Source organism: Triturus cristatus, chromosome 10, assembly GCF_964204655.1.
Source record: "Triturus cristatus chromosome 10, aTriCri1.1, whole genome shotgun sequence".
In the NCBI taxonomy this organism is placed as follows: Eukaryota; Metazoa; Chordata; class Amphibia; order Caudata; family Salamandridae; genus Triturus; species Triturus cristatus.
In genome coordinates, this window is record NC_140593.1 from 341,226,557 (window position 1) to 341,247,049 (window position 20,493).

Genomic DNA, 20,493 nt, shown 5'->3' on the forward strand with positions numbered 1-20,493 from the left:
CGGCATGCAGCTCATCCCACTATTAGAATTAATATAGATAGGTGATCAGGCACTAAGGCACTGGAGTGGCACACCACTGGACCGAATAAAAGGTTTAAATCGAGTATAAAGAAATTCTGCATTAAGGACATCGAGTTCCCCTTTCTGCTGGTCCTCATGTGGAAGAGTTCTACCAGGCCCTATTGTCTTTCAATTAAATCTCTTTCCTAAAAGTCAAAGATTAAGCTGCAAACATGGCATAGAACTACAAAAGGGTTTTGACGCCTTAACCTGTGCTATACCTAATGCATGTCAGTAATGTCGGGCTCTAATCTGGTAAGCGTGGAACTTGATGGTGAGCCTTTTTTGTTGAACTGAGGACGGCAATTTCTATCAGTTTATTTATGCGGGTCCATCTATTGCGCTTACCTACAACTGATATCTACTTCAGGGATCAGTGGCCCCTTTTGAAGCTGAGCAAGAGAGAAAGATTCAGTACAAAAGTAATGGGAAAGCAGTGGAACTATATATTAGCAAAACCTTGTAAGCACACATATTCATGTTCATCTAAGATGAGGGAGTTGGTGCTTGTGAGGCATTGGCATGCACTGTATGGTACTAGCTATAGCATATTATCTAAATATGGTGTTTTTATAATGTGTAGCTTCACTACGTGGTACACTCATTCTATGAATCCTTAGATTCTCGAATAGAAGGAATCTTGCGGCGAGTAGTGTTGTTTTCTTTTCCCACAAAGTTACAGGAGTGTGAGAGCTTTTCATTTTTATTGACTGCCCTAAAAAGATGCATCTTCAGACTAGCTATTTGCCTGCTCAAACCACTTTGGACTGTCGTCACACATATTCACTAATGTGTTTTTTCACTTTCTCGCAATTATTGGTCCTGCACAGCCTGACAGCGCATATTAAAAATATATTTCTTTGATACTTATTGTAAAACACTTAACACTAACTTTTTATGTTTTTTAGGTTGACAGCATCGTAGTTCTAGGTGGGCTTGGAGGACGCTTTGATCAAATCATGGCTTCAGTGGAAACACTCTTTCATGCGGTATCTATCACCCCACTACCAGTCATTGTTATTCAAGAGTTCTCTCTCGTTTACCTGCTCCAGCCTGTAAGTACAAGAACCTGCTAAGTTGTTATTGAAAGAATATTGCTATGCATAGATAGTTGGTGGCATTTGTTTAAATGCAATATGAAAATATGAAATTGTTAGCTGATATGACTGTACTCTCCCTTGCCCAGCTCATGCAGGATTTTGAAGGAAGAATGAAATATAAAATCCTGATGTCGCTGCTTTAAATTGCAAGTGTTTAAATAAGGACAGGTTGGGGATGTGACTTCTCAGAAAAATGTTTACATGAGCAGGAAGCATGCGTCAGTTTAACAAAAAATGTCTGGAATGATTGTCTGCAAGTATTGTATTGCATCCGCCATGGTGATAATGGATGGAGTGAGCTAGCAAGGCTTCTCTCCACTGCTCTTCTGTGCTGTTGTGGCAGAGTGTGATGCCCATGGAGGGATGAGCTGCATGCAGTCTCTTAACTGAAGGACAGCAGGTGCACAGCATCAAGATCAACTGCTACTGAATACAATGTCACTCTAATAGTCAAACTATGATAAGAGAAACCCTTCATTTCCAAATAATTTTACAAAATGTTACTTCACGTACCAATATCTGTGTTCACTACCGACACAATGTGGGACATTGAGCCATGTTTCATACTGCATGGATGACTCCCGATCAGCAATGGACATAAACGGACACACTCCAATGGGCACAAATCGGTCTGGCTTCTCATACAAATAATCACAGTTTGTGACCTAAGAGTACAAGCGTTGAACTTGAATGACCCCTACTTGTTATAGCATGACGTTGTGTGCATAACAGCATCTAAACATGACACAGCAACACCCACTTCATACAAAATTTAAGACCGTTCTAACTTTGGACCTAAAAAGTACAACCTTATCCCACAAACTCTGCAGGCTAAAATCAGAAGTGTCAGCTCCTTGTGGCAGCTGACTCTGAATAAGAACTTGCATATGTACTGCCTCCAGTGCTCTAACAGAAAAATAAAGTCTCCCTCATCCCATCAGTGGTGGAATCAAATAAGGAAGTCAATCAATACTGAACTCTGTGAACTAGAACTAGCTCACAAACAATGTTCTGAATGAGCGAAATAGTCAAAACAGGGACATTATGAGGTTTTGGAAAAACGCTTCCCCACTTAGGCCTCAAATAAATATTTCTTTGAGGCCTAAGTGGGGTGCGTTTTTCCAAAACCTCATAATGTCCCTGTTTTGACTAGTCCCCTCTTTCCATCTAGAAGCATTCCGTACCTCAGATGTTGTTTCATCACCATCTGTTGTCAATGTTGCGTTGTTCTTAGAGTACTTGAAGTGTGATGTATTTCACATGACCACCAGGTCTTCACTTCATACAATGCTTGGCTATGCAGTCCTGCATATTACCGGCAACAATTGGGCATCTCATATTAGCATGCCTCTGTTTGTGTGTGGGTATTAGGTGATCTACTAGCTTCGTCGAAGCATTATTTTTTCCATGGGACTGATACCGATTCACCTTGCCATGAATTTGTTTCAGTGTAAATTTGCATACCTGCTGCTGTGTCATCTTGCTCTTTGACACAAAATCTGTTGCAGTGATCCTGTGTCATTTGAACTGCTATTGTAGAACTTCCTAAATATCTTTCGCTAATGGTATTTGCTTGTTGCTGCAGGGAGTGTATATTTAAGGCATGTTCATATATTTTGCAAATTTTAGAAGGCCTTGTTTGACAGATAATTCTGTGTGCCTTTCAATGCCTTGACGGCCTTCATGTCCACCAGTCTACAGGGCGTTAATATGTTGCAAGCATGTCATCATCTTGTCATTTAAAAACGTAATGCTCTCTACAGTGATAGACAGGTCTTGTGCAAAGTACCACAACGTTCGAAAACATTTTTTTGTTTGGATGACGTTGCTTGTTCAGAGGTAGATCGAGGGCATCAAATTATATTGTGTTGCTATTTGTGTTCCTTCCATAGTTTGTGAATACGTTTGAATTTATATTCCTGTAATCTTGGGTCTTGAAGTCATTATGGATATTTTATTGATGTGTATGCCCAGGGACACCTGAGGAGTTACATCAATTGACAACTTTTAACCCACTCTTCATTCATAATGCAATGCTTACTTCTCTCCTAGTGCCTTCTTCAAGAGCCCCTAAAATGCACCCTTGGATCAACCCAGAGATACACAACCTGAAACCATTATGTGCGCTAGTTTTTGCAGATGGAGAAAAACAAAAGCACCTTTTTAGGTCTCGCCTGACATTAGCAGCGCCCATGCGCTGATCTCACCATACGAGGGCTTCTTGGAATCAATACGGTTCCAGAACTCGTGTCTGCTCCGCCTGCAATTTTCATTGGCGCGCGTCGTTTGGCATCATGGATTATGCTGAACGTAGTGTGATGATTGCACTGGAGGCTTTTTAGTCCCTCCTGGTTGCCACCCTCTTTTGGCCCCGCCCCCCGGGACTGGATCTTTTACTGGCGGCGTGACACTCTCTCCTTCATTAGTCGGTGCAGGCACTTTGTGTTCGAGGCATATGAGCTGCAGATCACACACTAGGACAGTAGATCGCCATCTGGTGTTGGGCTCGGATGCTTGCAGGTTGTTGTCTTCGGAAGAAGTCTTCGTGGTCAAGAGATAGGTGACTCCTCCCTTGGATGACAGTGCGCATGGGCATCAACTCCATCGCTAGATTGTTTTTTTCCGCCATTGGGTTCGGATGCAACTTTTCCGCTCCGGTTGGAAATCTCAATTCCAAGCTTTTCGAAGCGCAAAACTTCCACAAAACCATCGAAGCACCTTCATCCTCGACATCGATTTCATCGGCTCGATTCCGGATGTCGACGCGGGCCACTGGGCCTATCCACGCCGTGAGGCCTACGGCTCATGGAAAGGACGCCTTTCAAAAAATGCCCCCAGTGTGGAGCAAAATTTCCGCACAGTGACCACCACAAAGTCTGCAACCTGTGCCTATCACCTGAGCACGACGAGTCCAGCTGTCCAGCCTGCGCATCCTTTCGATCCAAAAAGACCATTCGAGATCGAAGGACTCGACGACACATCATGGCACAGACACCAGCTCCGGAACCGGAGGACATCTTTGATGAGGGCCCCGATGTCCCAGAAGAAGATTCCGAGGATCTACAAATCATCTCTGAAGCAGACAACTCACACTATCCCATCACTCCTGGGCAACGTGTGAGTACTACTGCCCCTGCCCCAACCCCTCAAAAACCAAAGGCATTGGTCAAGACTTCGCCTGCTGGCCCCAGTCGAGACCAAAAACATCCTTCAGAAGCCCCGCCTCCGGGCTCGGCTCCAAAGAAACACAAGCCTTCTGGTAGCTCGGGGCCGAGCAAACCGCATGTCATTGTTACACCGGCACCGAAGTCAAAAGACCACTCGGCACCGAAATCGGCTCCGACGCCTTCGGCCTCAAACGCCAAGGCCAATAGATAAACCGGCACTGAAGGTTCCCAAGCCTAAAGATACAGCTTCGGCTCAGAAACCATCATCAGCACCGAAACAAACGGCTAAGGACTCTCATACAACTCCTAAAGCCAAAAACTCCACCGATCAGCCAAAACCTCGCTCTGAACCGAAAAAATCATCACCAAAAAGTGTTCCCAAGGAACAAGAACTTTTTCACCCAGATCCCATCGATCCAAGGCCGAAAAAGATTTATATTAACCCAAAGACTGGACATGTCACTGCTGTGCCATGTAAAAAACGGAAACTGGACACATCACCTGCCCCAGTTCCTGTAAACAGGAAGGACTCTGCAACATCGCCTATGCCCCCTTCCTCTCCTGTAATGCCATCTAACCCACCTCCTCTGCCTACACCACCCTTACCTATACCTTCTCCATCACATACACCACCTCCACAGGATGATGATGATGACCTAGGGGGTGGGGGTGACCCTAATGACCCGTTCACGGATCCAGATACCTCACCACTTGATGATTGGGCATTCCCTCTCCCAACAGACATGCCTGAACCTCAGCCATATCCCTCCAAACCATCTCCTCAAGACGATCACCTGGGGTTTGGCCAATTATTAAATAGAGCGGCAATTTACCACGCCGTCACAATGCACTCAGACGCACCAGAGGAAGACTTCCTCCTAGATACTTTTGAACAATCCCAAAAGTCTGTACAAATCCTACCTCTGATCAAAGGAGTCATAAAGCACGCCCCAAGGTATTTAAAGACCCCGTCCGTGCCAGGGTTCTTAACCCTAGAATAGAAAAGAAATATAGGCCTGCCCCTGAAGATCCTAATTACATCAAAGGACAGCTCCCTTTGGATTCTTTGGTCGTTTCCAACGCTAAGAAACGCGCCAAGAAACTGCTAGAAGCCTCTGGCAAAAGAGTAGCAGCACAAGCCGCTAATCATTGGCGTATTGCTAACACCCAAGCCCTACTAGCACGCTATGACAGGGCACACTACGACCAGTTAGAGAATCTATTACAACATCTGCCAGAACAGTATAAAACTCAGGCAAATGAACATATCCAGGAGGGAAAGCTTATTTCAAATGCGTCAATTAAATGTGCGCTTGACGCCGCAGACACCGCCTCTAGAGCAATTAATACCAGTGTGCTCCTTAGACGACATGCCTGGCTACGCATTTCAGGCTTTAAGCTGGAGGTACAAACTACCATATTTAGTCAGCCATTCAACCAAGAACAGCTATTTGGGCCAGCAGTAGACACTGCCCTTGAAAAAATGAAAAAGGACACCGAGACTGCTAAGTCCATGGGAGCATTACAGTCTCCACAAGCACGTGGCTCCTTTCGGCGCTCCTTCTACAGAGGAGCCTCCAAAAATATTGGCGTGGACACCTCATCCTCATTCAAAGCCACTACACAAACATCCCCCAGTAGAGGATATTTTAGAGGAGGATACAGAGGAAACAACAACAAGGGGCGAGGTCGAGGTAATAACACTCGTACCTCCCCTGCCACAAAAGAGTGACTTTCCTTCACTCCCCCCAGACCATTCCACTCCAGTCGGGGGCAGACTAACACAGTTCCTACCTGTCTGGAACTCCATCACAACAGACAAGTGGGTAAGACAAATTATCCAGTATGGTTACTGTCTGGAACTCACAACTACCCCCTCCACATATACCACCCAAACAGCGTTCAATGTCACCAGACCATCTTGCGCTCCTCAAACAAGAGGTTCTCTCATTGCTCCAAAAACACGCAATAGAGCCAGTTCCCTTAGAACATCAGGGTACAGGGGTATACTCACTCTACTTCCTAATCCCCAAGAAGGATGGGACTCTAAGACCAATACTCGACTTCAAACCCCTAAATCTGTATATACACTCAGATCATTTCCATATGATCACTCTTCAACAAGTGCTCCCGCTACTGCAACAAGGCGATTTCCTTGCCAAACTGGATCTCAAGGACGCCTGCTTCCACATTTCCATACATCCTACCCACAGGAAGTATTTAAGGTTTGTGGTGGATGGACAACACTACCAGTTCACAGTCCTTCCATTCGGGGTAACAACTGCACCCAGAGTATTCACACAATGTCTGGCAGTAGTAGCAGCACATCTCAGAAGACAACAAATTCATGTCTTCTCGTATCTAGACGACTGGCTAATAAAAGCCAAGTCATTCAACACATGTGTTCTACACACTCACCAAAACATTCCAAATCTTACACAACTTGGGGTTCACAATCCACTATCCCTAGTCTCATCGCCAACCCTCTCATAAACACCAGTATCTAGGAGCCACCCTAAACACCCCCACAGCCCTAGCATATCCCAGCCCAGCCAGGATAGCCAATATACAAGCTCTTATCAGTGTTCCATATCAATTACCTGGAACTGCTAGCAGTGTTCCTAGCACTAAAATCATTCCAACTACATCTCCAGAACAAAACTGTCCTCATCCAGACAGACAACATGACAGCCATGTATTACATACAAAAACAAGGAGGCACACATTCTCTCCAGCTGTCCCAGCTCGCACAGAACATTTGGAGATGGGCCATTCCTCAAAAAATATACCTACTTGCAGAACACCTTCCAGGGGTTCACAATCAAACTGCCATCTGTTAAGTTGACAAACACAACAGATCCACGAATGGGAACTACATCCCCAAGTCCTACTTCCCTTTTTCAAACAATGGGGCCAACCAAAATACCCAACCTTCGCCGCCAGGTTTCCTCACCCGGAGTCAAAGGGCAGTGTGATATGGATGAACTGGTCAGGCAGATTTGTGTACGCTTTTCCGCCTCTCCCACTCATTTCATTAGTGGTACGCAAGCTCAGGCAACAGTATCTCAAACTGATCCTAGTAGCTCCCACATGGGCATGCCAGCCGTGGTTCCCAACACTACTGGAACTCTCTCTAGTTCCACACCAAAAACTGCATCTCTCCCCATCCTTATTAACCCACAACCATGGAGAAATCAGACACCCAGATCCAGGTCAACTGAATCTGGCGATCTGGCTCCTGAAGTCCTAGAGTTCGGTTACCTCAACCTGCCACCAGACTGCATGAACATTATAAAAGAAGCCAGAAGACCTACCACTAGAGCTTGCTATGCTGCAAAATGGAAAAGATTTGCCATTTACTGGACTAACAATCATATACACCCACTGGATGCATCCATCCAAGACATCATTTACTACTTACTACACTTGCAAAGATGTAATTTGGCATACTCATCCATACGTCTCCACCTAGCAGCACTAGCAGCCTACTTACAAAATCGACAACACTTGTCACTCTTTAGAGTCCCTGCGATCAAAGCCTTCATGGAAGGACTTAAAAGGATTATTCCTCCCAGATTACCACCCTCTCCAGTGTGGAATCTAAACATTGTTCTTACTAGGCTCATGGGACCCCCATTTGAACCTCTGCATAAATGCGAACTACAGTTCCTCACATGGAAAGTGGCTTTTCTTATCGCTATCACATCCCTCAGAAGGGTAAGTGAAATCCAGGCTTTAACCATACAAGAACCATTCTTACAATTACACCGTAACAAAGTGGTTCTTAGGACAAATCCGAAATTCCTTCCAAAAGTCATATCTCCGTTCCATCTTAACCAATCGGTAAAGTTACCAGTGTTCTCCCCAAACCCAGACTCAGTAGCTGAAAGCTCTTCATACCTTAGACGTTAAAAGAGCCCTTCTTTACTACATTAACAGAACCAAATCATTCCGCAAAACAAAACAATTGTTTGTAGCTTTCTCTCCACCACATAAAGGCAACCCCATTTCCAAATCTGGGATAGCTAGGTGAATAGTTAAATGTATCCAAATGTGCTACCACAAAGCTAAACGCACACTAACAGTTCCCCCTAGCGCGCATTCCACACGCAAACTAGGGGCTTCCATGGCATTCCTTGGAAACATTCCCTTAGAAGATATTTGTAAGGCAGCCACATGGTCTACAACACACACCTTCACTAAACACTATTGTGTTGACGTGCAAGCAAAGCAACAAGCTGCTGTGGGACAGGCTGTCCTTAAACTTTATTTCAAACTGCTGCAACCGATACAGGTGACCACCGCTAGGGGATATACTGCTATATACTCTATCCAAGTGTGTGATCTGCAGCTCATATGCCTCGAACGGAATATGCTACTTACCAGTATGCATCTGTTCTTGGCATGTAGAGCTGCAGAACCACACACGCCCACCCACCTCCCCGGGACCTGTATCTGTTCCAGCATTGTCTTACTTAGACATCACCCATGGACATCTCTCTCTTCTACAAACGCCATCATTTCCCAATCAGTGCGAAAAACAATCTAACGATGGAGTTGATGCCAATGCGCACTGTCGTCCAAGGGAGGAGTCGCCTATCTCGTGACCACGAAGACTTCTTCTGAAGACAACAACAACCGGCAAGCATCTGAGCCCAACACCAGATGGCGATCAAGAACAGATGCATACTGGTAAGTAGCATATTCCTTTTTCATTAAGGAGGAAGTCTTTCCGCAATGGCGACAGCTTGTTTATCTTTGCATTGCGCTTTCACTTACAGTGAAAGCGCAATGCAAATGTAAACAAGTGGTTGCCTTTGCGCAATGTCGAGAGCTTGTTTTATTTAAATTCCTACCGCGGCGTTCACTTCAGTGTATCGACACCTTTACGTCCTTTCCGCAATGGCGACAGTTTGTTTATTTTTGCATCACGCAATGCAAAAATAAACAAGCTGTCGCCATTGCTGAAAAGGCTTTCTCCTTAATGAAAAAACTGCCTGGCCACCACCTCTCCTCCCCTACAACAGCTGATCTACTGTTTTGCGGACCGCAGGAGAATCCGAGTGTCCTCCTGAATGCGGACACGAGCAGCCACAATCAAACTGCCTCGATAGACTGCCTTGTTCTAGTGGTAGTATCTGCGCGGCACTCTGTACAATATTTTCTATCTTTATTGTGACGCTCTTTGCAACTTTCGTGCATGAACCCAAGTCTGACAGCATTCCACCAGACTTGGTACATAATGTGAATTGTTCCCTCGTCTCCACAGATGCGTTGGTGCCCGATCGGCTGGTGCGTTTCTGCAGTCTGTACCCGCAAGCATCGAGATATTTTGCAAATGGCTGGTGTTGGCATGTTCACTTGCATACAACAGTACAGTGCCCGGGTGGTTACTGCATGTCTGCACCACAGACTTTGATGCAGTTAGGCTGTGCCAGGTTTATTTGTGTTACGGCTCGTGGGCATATCTACAACCTAGTCTAGGAGGCCTCCGTACGTATAGTATGGAAGGTTTATGTTTGCGTGATCGCGCAAGCGGGCACGGTGCTCCGTTGTTTGGGTGGTGCACTTGTGCCGCCCAGAGTAGGGCCACGTATAAGGTTCTTAATGCAGTGTAGGTTGGCATGACACATATTTAGGCAGAACTGAGCAAGCGTCGTGGGGAGCTTCATGCCGCCTAGAAGCCACAAGCATCTATTTATTGTGCTGGGGTGCTATTTGCGTGCTCGCATGCTGACAGACGGTACAAAAGGGGGTGGTGATGGACGGAGCATCAGAACCAATCAAACACACCCAGTCAACAGATCTGGGTTTGATCCATCACCGTTCTTTAGCTCACTCCACCACCCCAGTTCAGACATGGCCATATGCAAATCAGTCTGACCCTGTGCCTCATGGGAACAGTCCGCCCGAACTGCCAAGCCATGCCTTCGCTGGGCCGGAAACAAGCATCCTGGGACCGGTTTCTGGCTAATCAGCTGTCATCAGCCAGGCTAGCTTGAATCCAGTGGCAAAGTGAGCAGTGTTGAAAGCCAGATAGTCAATCCACAACCCAGCGAGGCACACAGGATGGCTAAGCAAGAAAATACCTACTTTCTAAAAGTGGTATTTTCAAACACAGAACATAAAAATCATCTTTACTATAAGATGCATTGCTACATTCTGAGTTCAGGTATATTAAAAACTCAATTTCTTTATCTTGTCCCAATGGGAAGATATACTCATAAAATGTTACCCAGTACTTCCCATTCTATCCTATGGGACATATAGTCTTTCAATAGTGAAAAACGAAATATACTGTATTTCACTATCAGGACATCTCACACACACCCGTACATGTCCTACCTTTTTAAATACACTGCACCCTGCTGATAGGCATACCTTGGGCCTGCCTTAGGGGTGACTCACGTAATAAAAGGGAAGGATAGGGCTTCCCTTTTATTACATCCCCCCCCAATCTGACAGCATGTGGTTCATTCAGGCACACTTAATTATTTATTAGTTATTGTGTCACTATATGGGAGGAATTCACAAAGTCTAACTGTCGGATACATCCATTGATGTGACTGAAGACAGGCTGCAGGCACAGAAGTGCCAACTAAGGGCAGGAAAATGGCAATTTTCTGGATGTGGCATTTTCAACATGGTAATTAAAAATTCGAATTCACCATTAAAAGGAGTTTTTATTACATTTTCATAAATTCCAAACCTAAACTAGCTACCTGGACCCAATCAAAAGTTAGCACTTCTTAAATATAATAATGCAACCCACTGTTATCCTATAGGACAAGGAGGCCGCACTGTGAAGAATGGATTTTGGAGTTTGTCACTACCAGAACATGTAAAACTTTATGGTACATGTCCAACCTTATAATTACAATGCACCATGTCCTATGGGCTATCTAGGGCCTACCTTAGGAGTGACGTATATGCAATAAAAGGGGAGCTTGAAGCTTGGCAAGGGGGTTACATTGCCAAGTCGAATTGGCAGGTTATCACTGCATGCAGGCTGCAATAGCAGGCCAGGGACATGTTTTAAGGTGCTACTTAAGTAGGTGGCACAATAAGTGCTGCAGGCCCACTAGTAGTGTTTAGTTTACAAACCTTGGTTATATGGTATAGCACTCTACAAGGGACTTACAAGTAAATTAAATGTGCCAATCAAACCATGTTTTGGGGATTGAGCACCAGTACTTAAGCACTGGTTAGCAGTGGTAAAGGGCACAGAGTCCTAAGGATAGTACCAAATTCAGCAAAAAGCGGAGGGAAAAAAGCAGAAAGGTTTGGGGGTGACCCTGTGGAGAGGGCCAGGTCCAACACTCCTGCTATCTTATAAAATGTAATTTCCGAACTCGCCAAATCATTATTTAATTTCTTCCAGTCACTAACTACAGGTGCATTGTTATTTCTTCAATTTCATTATGATCAATTTCCTAGATACTTCCTAAATAAATAATGTTATCAATTGGATTGCATTCAGATTTAAAATATAGCAGGCAACCTCATTAAAGCTTTTTTCTTTTTCGATCTCCACATACATGTTGGTTATATTTGATAAAAACACTTGAATAGCCAACCATAATTTCAGCATCTGACCACAATCAGTAAACGAATGTTCCCAGGTTCCTGTTTCATTACACAGTAGACATCGTAAGGTAGCCTTTGGGTACCAAGAATTGATCTTTATCAGTGTGTAATTCAGCCTGAATAAAGAGAAATATTTAAAGTTTGAAGAATTGCCCCCCCCCCCCATCCCCTACCCCTAGTGTTAGGCTATGAATTTTGTAACACCTTTGAATTAATTCTTCATCAGACACTGCACACATTCATTTTTCCTTTATTTCATTACATTCAAGATCCCATACACCGAAGAAATCTGCCCTTCTGCTACTCCACCTGGTTGCAAATATTCCCATATTTATGTTTGCCAATCCTTCAATTAAAAATAGTTTTTAAAAGTACCTCTGGATGCCAATTTATATTGATCTTCCAATTGTGAGTAGGAGTTGAAGTAAGTTCCTTCAAAAGGCTTTTCCACACATTGCATTTAGAGGTCCATAGAAATCGTCTTCTTGTAGTCCTAACTAATGTTGGGATTGTCCCAGATGGAAGGAAGTTGGTGCATGACTGTTAGGGATTCTGTGAGTGTCTTTTGAAAACCCATTAATTCAAATATAGTTTTGAATTAATCTGTATGTTGGTTTTTTTAAGTAATTGGAGAGACAAAATTCTAAGCGAAATCTTTCTTTCCCTCCAGTTATCACCACTAGCAACCTGCTGTCCCATATTTTGTCACTATCTGGAGCCATTAATCATTTAATATATTGCATTGTACCTGCAATTAAATATTTCTCTATATCCAGCACTTAACAATGTAGGGGATAGCTTTTTAAGATTTATTTTTCTCTACTTAAGAGTCTAAACAAATCTAAATATTATTTTCTTTAGATCCTCAAATAATTTCCTAGTTAGCTTACATGGAATTGTCTGGAATAAAAATAAGCATTGGGGCGAATGATCCTCTTAATTAGATTTAATAATCCTACTAGCAAGAATGCTTTATGATCCCATTTTTGCAGTTGACCACATATTAAGTATTGTTTTGATTAGGAGTACATAATTCAAATCATACAAGGTATTCACATCATCTGTAACTTAAATTTGTAGGTATCACACTTAATAATCCTGATGTTCTTAAGAAGTATAGGTAAATTCTCACTCCTCTTTCCGGCTAAATTCTGTTACATTTTTTAATGGTTTATTTTACGTCTAGAAACTTTAAAAATCACAATGCTCTTAAATATCCAGCCTGCCTCATCTCAGTCATGTTTTAGGTATACAACCGCAACAGTATACAGTTGAAGCTTGCGTTTACTGGAAGGCAAATTGATACATCTGCTCCGAGTGTAATTTTGCCGCAAAGGTTTGCTATCTAATGCAAATAATTGGGGCGACACTATGCACCTCTGTCTTGCTCCATGGGGGTCACTTTCGATACTCTATCATGCTGTTCATTTTAAGATGAATCTTAGCTCCAGGTTTACTAGTGATGTTAGCCTGATGAACTGGTTATATATATATATTTATTTTCTTAAAAGCGTCCCATATGATGTTCCTGTTCACCAGGTCACATGATTTTCCTACATCTGAAAAGGCACTTAACCCGGGTATATTTTGTTCTTGTAGATCAGAGTTAACTTCTATTAAGAAATATGTCAAGCAACTACAAATACATCTTAACTCCAACTCTTAATTTGTGATTGTTGTGGAGTACAAGATGTTCTCTCTATCGTGACTACTGTAATCCTTATATCACTTGAAAGTCACTTTACCACTACATGCCTGAGGTCAGGAAATCTTTTGATTTCCAGAACCCCTTCACTTTTCGCTCACTATGTTACTGTATGCTTTCTTATGTTTATTGAATAAGTAAATAAATGCAATAAGTTCCATTGGGATATTAGTACACCCGACGCTGATTGCAGTTTTGTGGTTATGGTTTTATATTTCCCATGATGGGGACCGTTGTCTCTAATGATACATGCGTATCAGCAGATTCCATTTTAGAAAGGGTCAAATTTAAATCTCCACCTATAATTTGATTTGCAGGGTACTTAGTTAAGGCTTTTTTAAGTTCTGTCAGTGCCTTAGAGTCATTACACGGGGAGCCGTGATAGGAAACTAAAGTAAGAGGTCCATCTGCTACCCACATTTGCACAGTTAACCATCTCCCTTGTTTATCTCCTTTGTGTTTAATAATTTGCAAGTTGTTCGAACCACGAAAATATTAGCAGTACCGTTCTGAGCTGCAATGGTGCATGAGGAAAACAGTACCTGAAATTCATGATATTTCTTTTTCCAGTACAATTTCAGAACTCTTTCCTGTATTAGATTTGTTTCTTGTCGCATAATGACATGTACCTTCATGTCTCTCAAAAAGACAATTATTTTGACCTCCTTTACTGGGATTCACATTAATGCCAAAAATCAACATCATAATTTTAATCTAAGATAGATTCTTATATGGCAGACTCCCTTGTTGTTTTTCCCCACTATACCTCCCACTTCCCCTCCTTCCTGTCCCACATCTCTCCAACTCCCTACCTTCATGACACGACCGTCGTACACAGAGACTGGTCATGGCTGAGCACCTCCTATCCCTTTATACTGGTAGGACGGCAGAGTTTAGCATTCCATAATTATGCTAGCAATGTTTTGTGTCTAGATGATGACACCTCCTTTCTTGCTTTAATTTTCACCAGTCATAGTTCATCCCTACTTCTTTAAATTCTTCAAAGAAAATCCCCTTTACTTCTTTTTCAGATTATCCAATAAGTTTTGTTATTCTTATGTGCTCCCCCCCATAAGTTCTCATAGCTCCTCTTGTGAAGCCTACTGTGGGTATTTCTGACTGTGGGTATTAATCCCCAAACTCGGTCCCAATCCTCTATCGCTGCCTTTTTATTGTTATTAATTTCTAAGTTCTATTTCACCAGTAGCAACTATAAGGAGCTGTAGAGTCTACCAAAAATTAGCGAAATACAGGTTTATGATAAACTTGAAACCCGTCTTTATCTAAGCTATTTAAGTCAGTCTTATACGACACCTTACCCAGTAGTCACTTTTCCCTGATATTGTTGTCATTAGTTAGTAGCTGTGTAGCTGATACAATGTTTCAAAGTCTGCTGCCATCAGTTCCAGAACCTGGGAGTCTGATTCTTTGTCATTCCCAGGTTGCACCGTAGCACACACTATGGCAGCACACTCTTCCCTCAGGAGAGGAATATGTAGCATAATATATGTTATTGGCTTGCAAAGACTGTAAACTTACATTAATATGTAAAAATAATTTGTTTAGAATCCCAGTATTGAGCATTCCTCTTCTATTCTCTATATTCTATTTTTTTTTTTGGTCTCTTACTTTGGTCCCATGATTGGATCTATCCGGCCAATCATTTCATGTACGTTAGATTTTTTGTGTTTGTACTCCTTTGTTCAAGTTTCACTCTGGTTTTCATCGTTAACAATGCATCAAATGTATTCATGCCTTTTCAGCATCCAACTTCATATACCCTCTATACTGTCTACCTCCCGGACTCCTCAGGTGTGTTGTAGCCTCCATGACAATCCCAAGCTCTTCCCCAATCACCTGATGGCCACCGCTGCCTCCTCCTCCATCATTTATACCATCAGTGGTGTTACGAAACTTGAGGGGGCCCGCCCTGCAAATTACATGGAGGGGGGCCCCCACAATTTTTGCTGAGGCCGCCCCCGCACCACGGGGCTTATACTATACCACTGTGTACCATGTTCCCTTTGTCTTGCAAGTATTTGTCTTGCTTAATGCATGGTTCTCTGAAGTCCTTTTTTCACCACACTCTATTTTATAACTTCCTCTAGTCTTCTTTTCCAGACATATTGATATAATTAATCGGCTAAAGTTCCTTGTGATTGCCAGGCATTGAGCTGCTTTCGAGGCTCTCCCATTGCGACTCCCTCCTCCATCTTGGACTTGGCATTTGGCTTCCCTGGGCAATCAGAGGCAAGGAGACCAATATTTTCTCACCCAGCCTTTGGAGATGGTCTCATCAGCGAGGTTCTTTCTCTGTGGTTTCTGTGTCATTTAATCAGCTTTTTCTGGTGAAACTCTGACAGCCGAGATCACAATCATTTTTCCATTTCCCCACAGGAGGCACCAGGAGTAGTTCAGTCACTTTAGCCAAAGTTTTGCTGCTAGCAGTTGTTAATTCCTGTATCTTAGTGGATCAATTGTTTTAGCCTGGAGATACTTTTTCAACTCCATTTTGAAAAGTCTCCGTTTGCCAAGAAATCCCACCCTCTTCTCTCACCGGAGCCACATGGCGATTCAGTGGCTCCAGCCACAGTTTTGCCATCGGCAGGAGGTAGCTACAGTGTCCAAGTGTATCAATGATTTCTTTTGCCGGCACTTCTCCATGCTTTTCCCTCAAAACAGGTAGCCACATAACTGTGTGCAATTTTTGGTTATTGAAGTAGTGCCATTTTCATGCACTTTTCACTGGTTATGCAATATATTTAAACCGTTGGCTCCTCTTTCTAGGCTCACGCCTCTAAAACATTTTTTTAACCATCTTTCTGCCACTATGGGTTAAACGGCGCTTAAAATATTCTATTTTATCCCCCTAACTCTAAATAGTTTTTGGGCAGTAAATCCTATTTGTATCCTGATTTGGGGATTATTGCATTTCTTTTACATTAAGTAGTTTATTTCAAATATATTTTTATTACTTTGTTATTTTCATTTGTCACTTGTTACAACATGTATGAACAGTTTTACTACATGCATGATGATCATGGCATTTCCAATCGCCTTTTGCTGTGTTAAGCTTGAATTCAGTCTATCTACCAACCTGCATTCCTGGGGAACTGTAGATAGATTGTGGTTCCCCTCTCTTCATAAATAGCCGGAGTCCTAGTGCTGTGCATGCGAGGTTCGCACATCTCCTCTAAGCTTCCATTAGCTATAAAGTAAAACTTTTTGCTGATTTCACTTGTTCTTTCAGAATATAGGGCCACATGTACAAAATTATGAAATGAGTTCCTAACTGCAATTTCCTGCGAATAGCAATTCGGAAATCGCTATTTCAAATGTATGAAACTCTATTGAGTTTAATTTGTGATTCCCAGTGGGTCGCAATCGACCGGCCTCCTTAATATTCACAAGGTAGGTCGCAATGTGTTACCCTTTGGGAATCGCCAAAAGCACAGGGATGGTGGCCTGCTGGGGACAGCACACCACCATGCAGGGGCGTTACTTCGGGGGGGAGATTGAGGTGTTACACCTCTAATAAATGCATTTTTTGATGAATAGTTGGGTACAGGTGCTTTCAGTCGGGTGTGGTGAGGAGTCTGTCGGATTTCACCAGGAATTTTTTACACTTGGACTAAAAATACACACACACACAAACGTTCCCTTTTTCTCTTTGAAAGAGAATGAAACATATTTTGGTTATTTCACAAAATAATGTGTTTTCTGTCACTAAGTACACCTACCAGTCCACATTTCTTTCACTTTCCACTGCCCTCTTATGCCCCCTTGTAAAATAAATTTTGACATTATGGGTTATATTAACTAAACTTTTGTGCTGTGGACACAAATCGATGCAAAATCCTTTTTTTTCCTATTTACTTTCCAGCGCAACACTTGTTTTGCACTGGAAATTCACTAGAGAGTAATATGAAAAATTCCATAGCGCTGCTTTGCATTAGTTGGTGCCAAAGGGTGTTCCCTGAGTGGTGCATTGGTGTTCCCATGCAAAATGATTGTAAACCCTCTTTACTAAAAACAAAATGTAGAACGAGTTTTGCATCAAAACCGAACACCCACTTCAAATGGGAAATACTTGTATTTCTCCTTTCTTTTCCCACTTTGCATGTATGCTGTACTGTACAGTACACATGCAGAGTGGGGAAAGTTTTAAAGCATTGCATTTTGTACTTTCAAAACCTATGCTAGATTCACGCAGCCACCCTTGCACTATGGTGCAAAGGTGTCTGCGTGGGCGCGGCTTCCTGATTGTGCGCTTGCTCTAGAGAGAAGAAAGGAGAGTGCCATACACTGTAGATATGGCACTCTTGCGCTCTCCTTCGCACGCAGCATAGCATTTTTGGCTGCTGCGTTAGAATATGGTAAATAGACCCCTGTGTGCCAGCGTGATTGTTGGGGAATCTGAAGCTCACCCCCCCAATTGTAATGACCATGCCACCCTCCTGCTACTGTGTTTGCTTTTAAATTAAGCAATGTTTTTTTGTTTTTTCTTTTTAAATGCAGCCCGTTTTCCTAAAAGGAAAGCGGGATGCATTTCGTAAACAAAAATGAAATGTTTCAGTTTAATTGTTTGAGTAGACCACTGCCTGCTCTTGAAAAACGTTTTCACCTTTCACAAAGGGGTCCTCACCCCTTCCCGTTTGCTGCTGGGTTACCACCTACTTGAAGTAGGTGGAAAAATTACAGATGTTTTGCGACTGCATTTCGGTTTTAAAACATTCGTACATGTCACTGCGATTCGCTATCAGGAAAGGAAGCCTATAACACGCCCTTTCTAAATACCGAATCACAAAACCCAAATTGTGATTCTGTACATGCCGAAAAGCCTTTATGCGTTTGCTAATTGACCGTATTGTGACCAGTAGAAAGGTTTGTACTTGTAGCTCACTGTCGTGTAAGCCTTTGCTTCTAATCGGTTTCAGACTATTACATCTGCAAGAAAAAATACCTTCATAATGATCGTTTATAAAGCATGTAGGGTTGTGAACATTCTGTGGGATCCGTCGCAGTGCCTGTAACTAGCCGGGTAAGTTACAATAAATCTAAGTAATACATGATTGAAACCCTGAAGAGAAGTCTTAAGTGGCGGTTGATAAACAATTCACACAACATTTTGTTTTATTTTATGCCTTTGATTCATTCATTTGATTCATTGCTCGTCTCGTTATTGGAATTTCTTTTTGATTTAAGGCTGGCTGCTTTAGCGTTCCACACTTTGAGTTGTTTGTCAGTGGTACCAGGCGATAATTTTGCAGTGCTTTTGTCACAATTCAGAAGTAGTTAACAGTAATTTAAAAATTATACTGTTTTAGCCTATGAAATACAGTTTTGTATAGTGTGAGCTGCATTCTGTGGTTTCCCTCGAGCATAAATAGTCTTATTGATGACTTTCTTTTTTGCCATGAACACGCTAAGAATGTGATTTGCATTTTTGATATTAAGAGTTAATAGTTTTTGCAATGCTGCTTCTTCTGGCACTCACACAACGCGCGATTGAATTTGTAGAGCAGAGCTCCACACAGCCACGATGAGGGTAACTGTACAGTGACAATACTATCTGCAATTGCTCATTAATCAGAGAACGCAAAGTCTTCTTCCTATTGGTTGTTTGGGAATACTAGGATGTTAACTATCACAGTCTTTCTGAATGGTGCCGAACCTGCCCCTTTAGATATTTAATGAATGTCACGATGCTCGTAGTTTCTATATTGCCCTTTTGCCTTATGCCCTTAAACTACTGGCCCCTAACTTGTGCATTCCAGGTTAGAAACTAACAATAGTTTGCTTCAGCATACAGTGCACATATTCAGTGTTTTGAAGTGTGATAGACTGGGGATTGTGATTATTTGACTTGTTGTTTTTATGTTGGCAAGCGCAATTTTTAACTTCACTAATAACTTTGGCACCTTTTGAGGATTGGCCACTAAATCTGGTAGCCATAAACTCAGATCCATGTCTCAGATTTGCAGATTGGTCGGTGGGAAGGTAATTATTGTTTTGAGCCAGCCCACAAATAATAATTTCTCATTTAAATTGCACAGGAATTTCTGCTCTCAACTAGAGCAAATTTTACTGAGTTAAATAAGAAAACTTGGAATGAAGGTGGAACTATAGATAGACTATGGCTTTTCTATTCTGGTGCAGATCAGTCCAGCAGCTTTTGAGATCTCAGCATTTCATAGCGATGTTGGGAATGCTCAAAGGGTACATCTTTCTTTTGTTTGGAGTGTTAATCTGTTAATAATCCAGCTCTGCATCGACAGAGGATCTAAGGATGAAAAGTGTGTGTGTGTGTGTGTGTATATATATATATATATATATTCACTTAAAAAAACCATAGGTTTCACACATGTTATAGTTAGGTGGACATTTCACTCGTAAAAAACCAATGAAATTCCCCCGTTATAGTTAGGTCAGACTATAACTCGCGCGCCCGCAATCCTCTGCTCATGACGTCACATATTACATCACTCATGACATGGTCAGTGGCATCACTCATGACATCACTGATGACATCCCTGATGACATCATCCTTGTGATAGAGTGGCGGTCGCGCGAGTTATAGTTATTTACTTAATGTACTCTTCTATAATTTGAGTCCACATGCAGGGGTAAAGGTTAGTGCTGGACGCAGAGCAGTAATGTGTGACGCAGGAGCCAGAGCCGAGGTCAGCGCAGAGTCAGGAGCCACAAGACTTGTGTTTCAGTCTGCGTTGTGCACACTACCTTGATTTTGTGTCTCCTTACCCAGCGGTAAGGTTATCCGCTCCACCTCCCAAGAAGTCTGGATGTCTGGGAGGTCTTTGTCAGCTATGCTGTTGGCACCTATCCATCATTTTTAGTATACTTTAGTATGTTG

At 42.5% G+C, this 20,493-nt stretch overlaps 1 protein-coding gene across 3 annotated transcripts in view; it reads left to right on the forward strand.

Annotated features, from left to right (window-relative positions):
* TPK1 (thiamin pyrophosphokinase 1) overlaps nt 1-20,493 on the forward strand; it is a 1,261,698-nt gene that overhangs the window by 715,577 nt on the left and 525,628 nt on the right. For all 3 annotated transcript variants that reach the window (XM_085631548.1, XM_085631547.1, XM_085631549.1), the window contains one exon: nt 969-1,115. In XM_085631548.1, the coding sequence (XP_085487674.1) occupies nt 969-1,115 (147 nt within the window). The remainder of the gene's footprint in view (nt 1-968; nt 1,116-20,493) is intronic.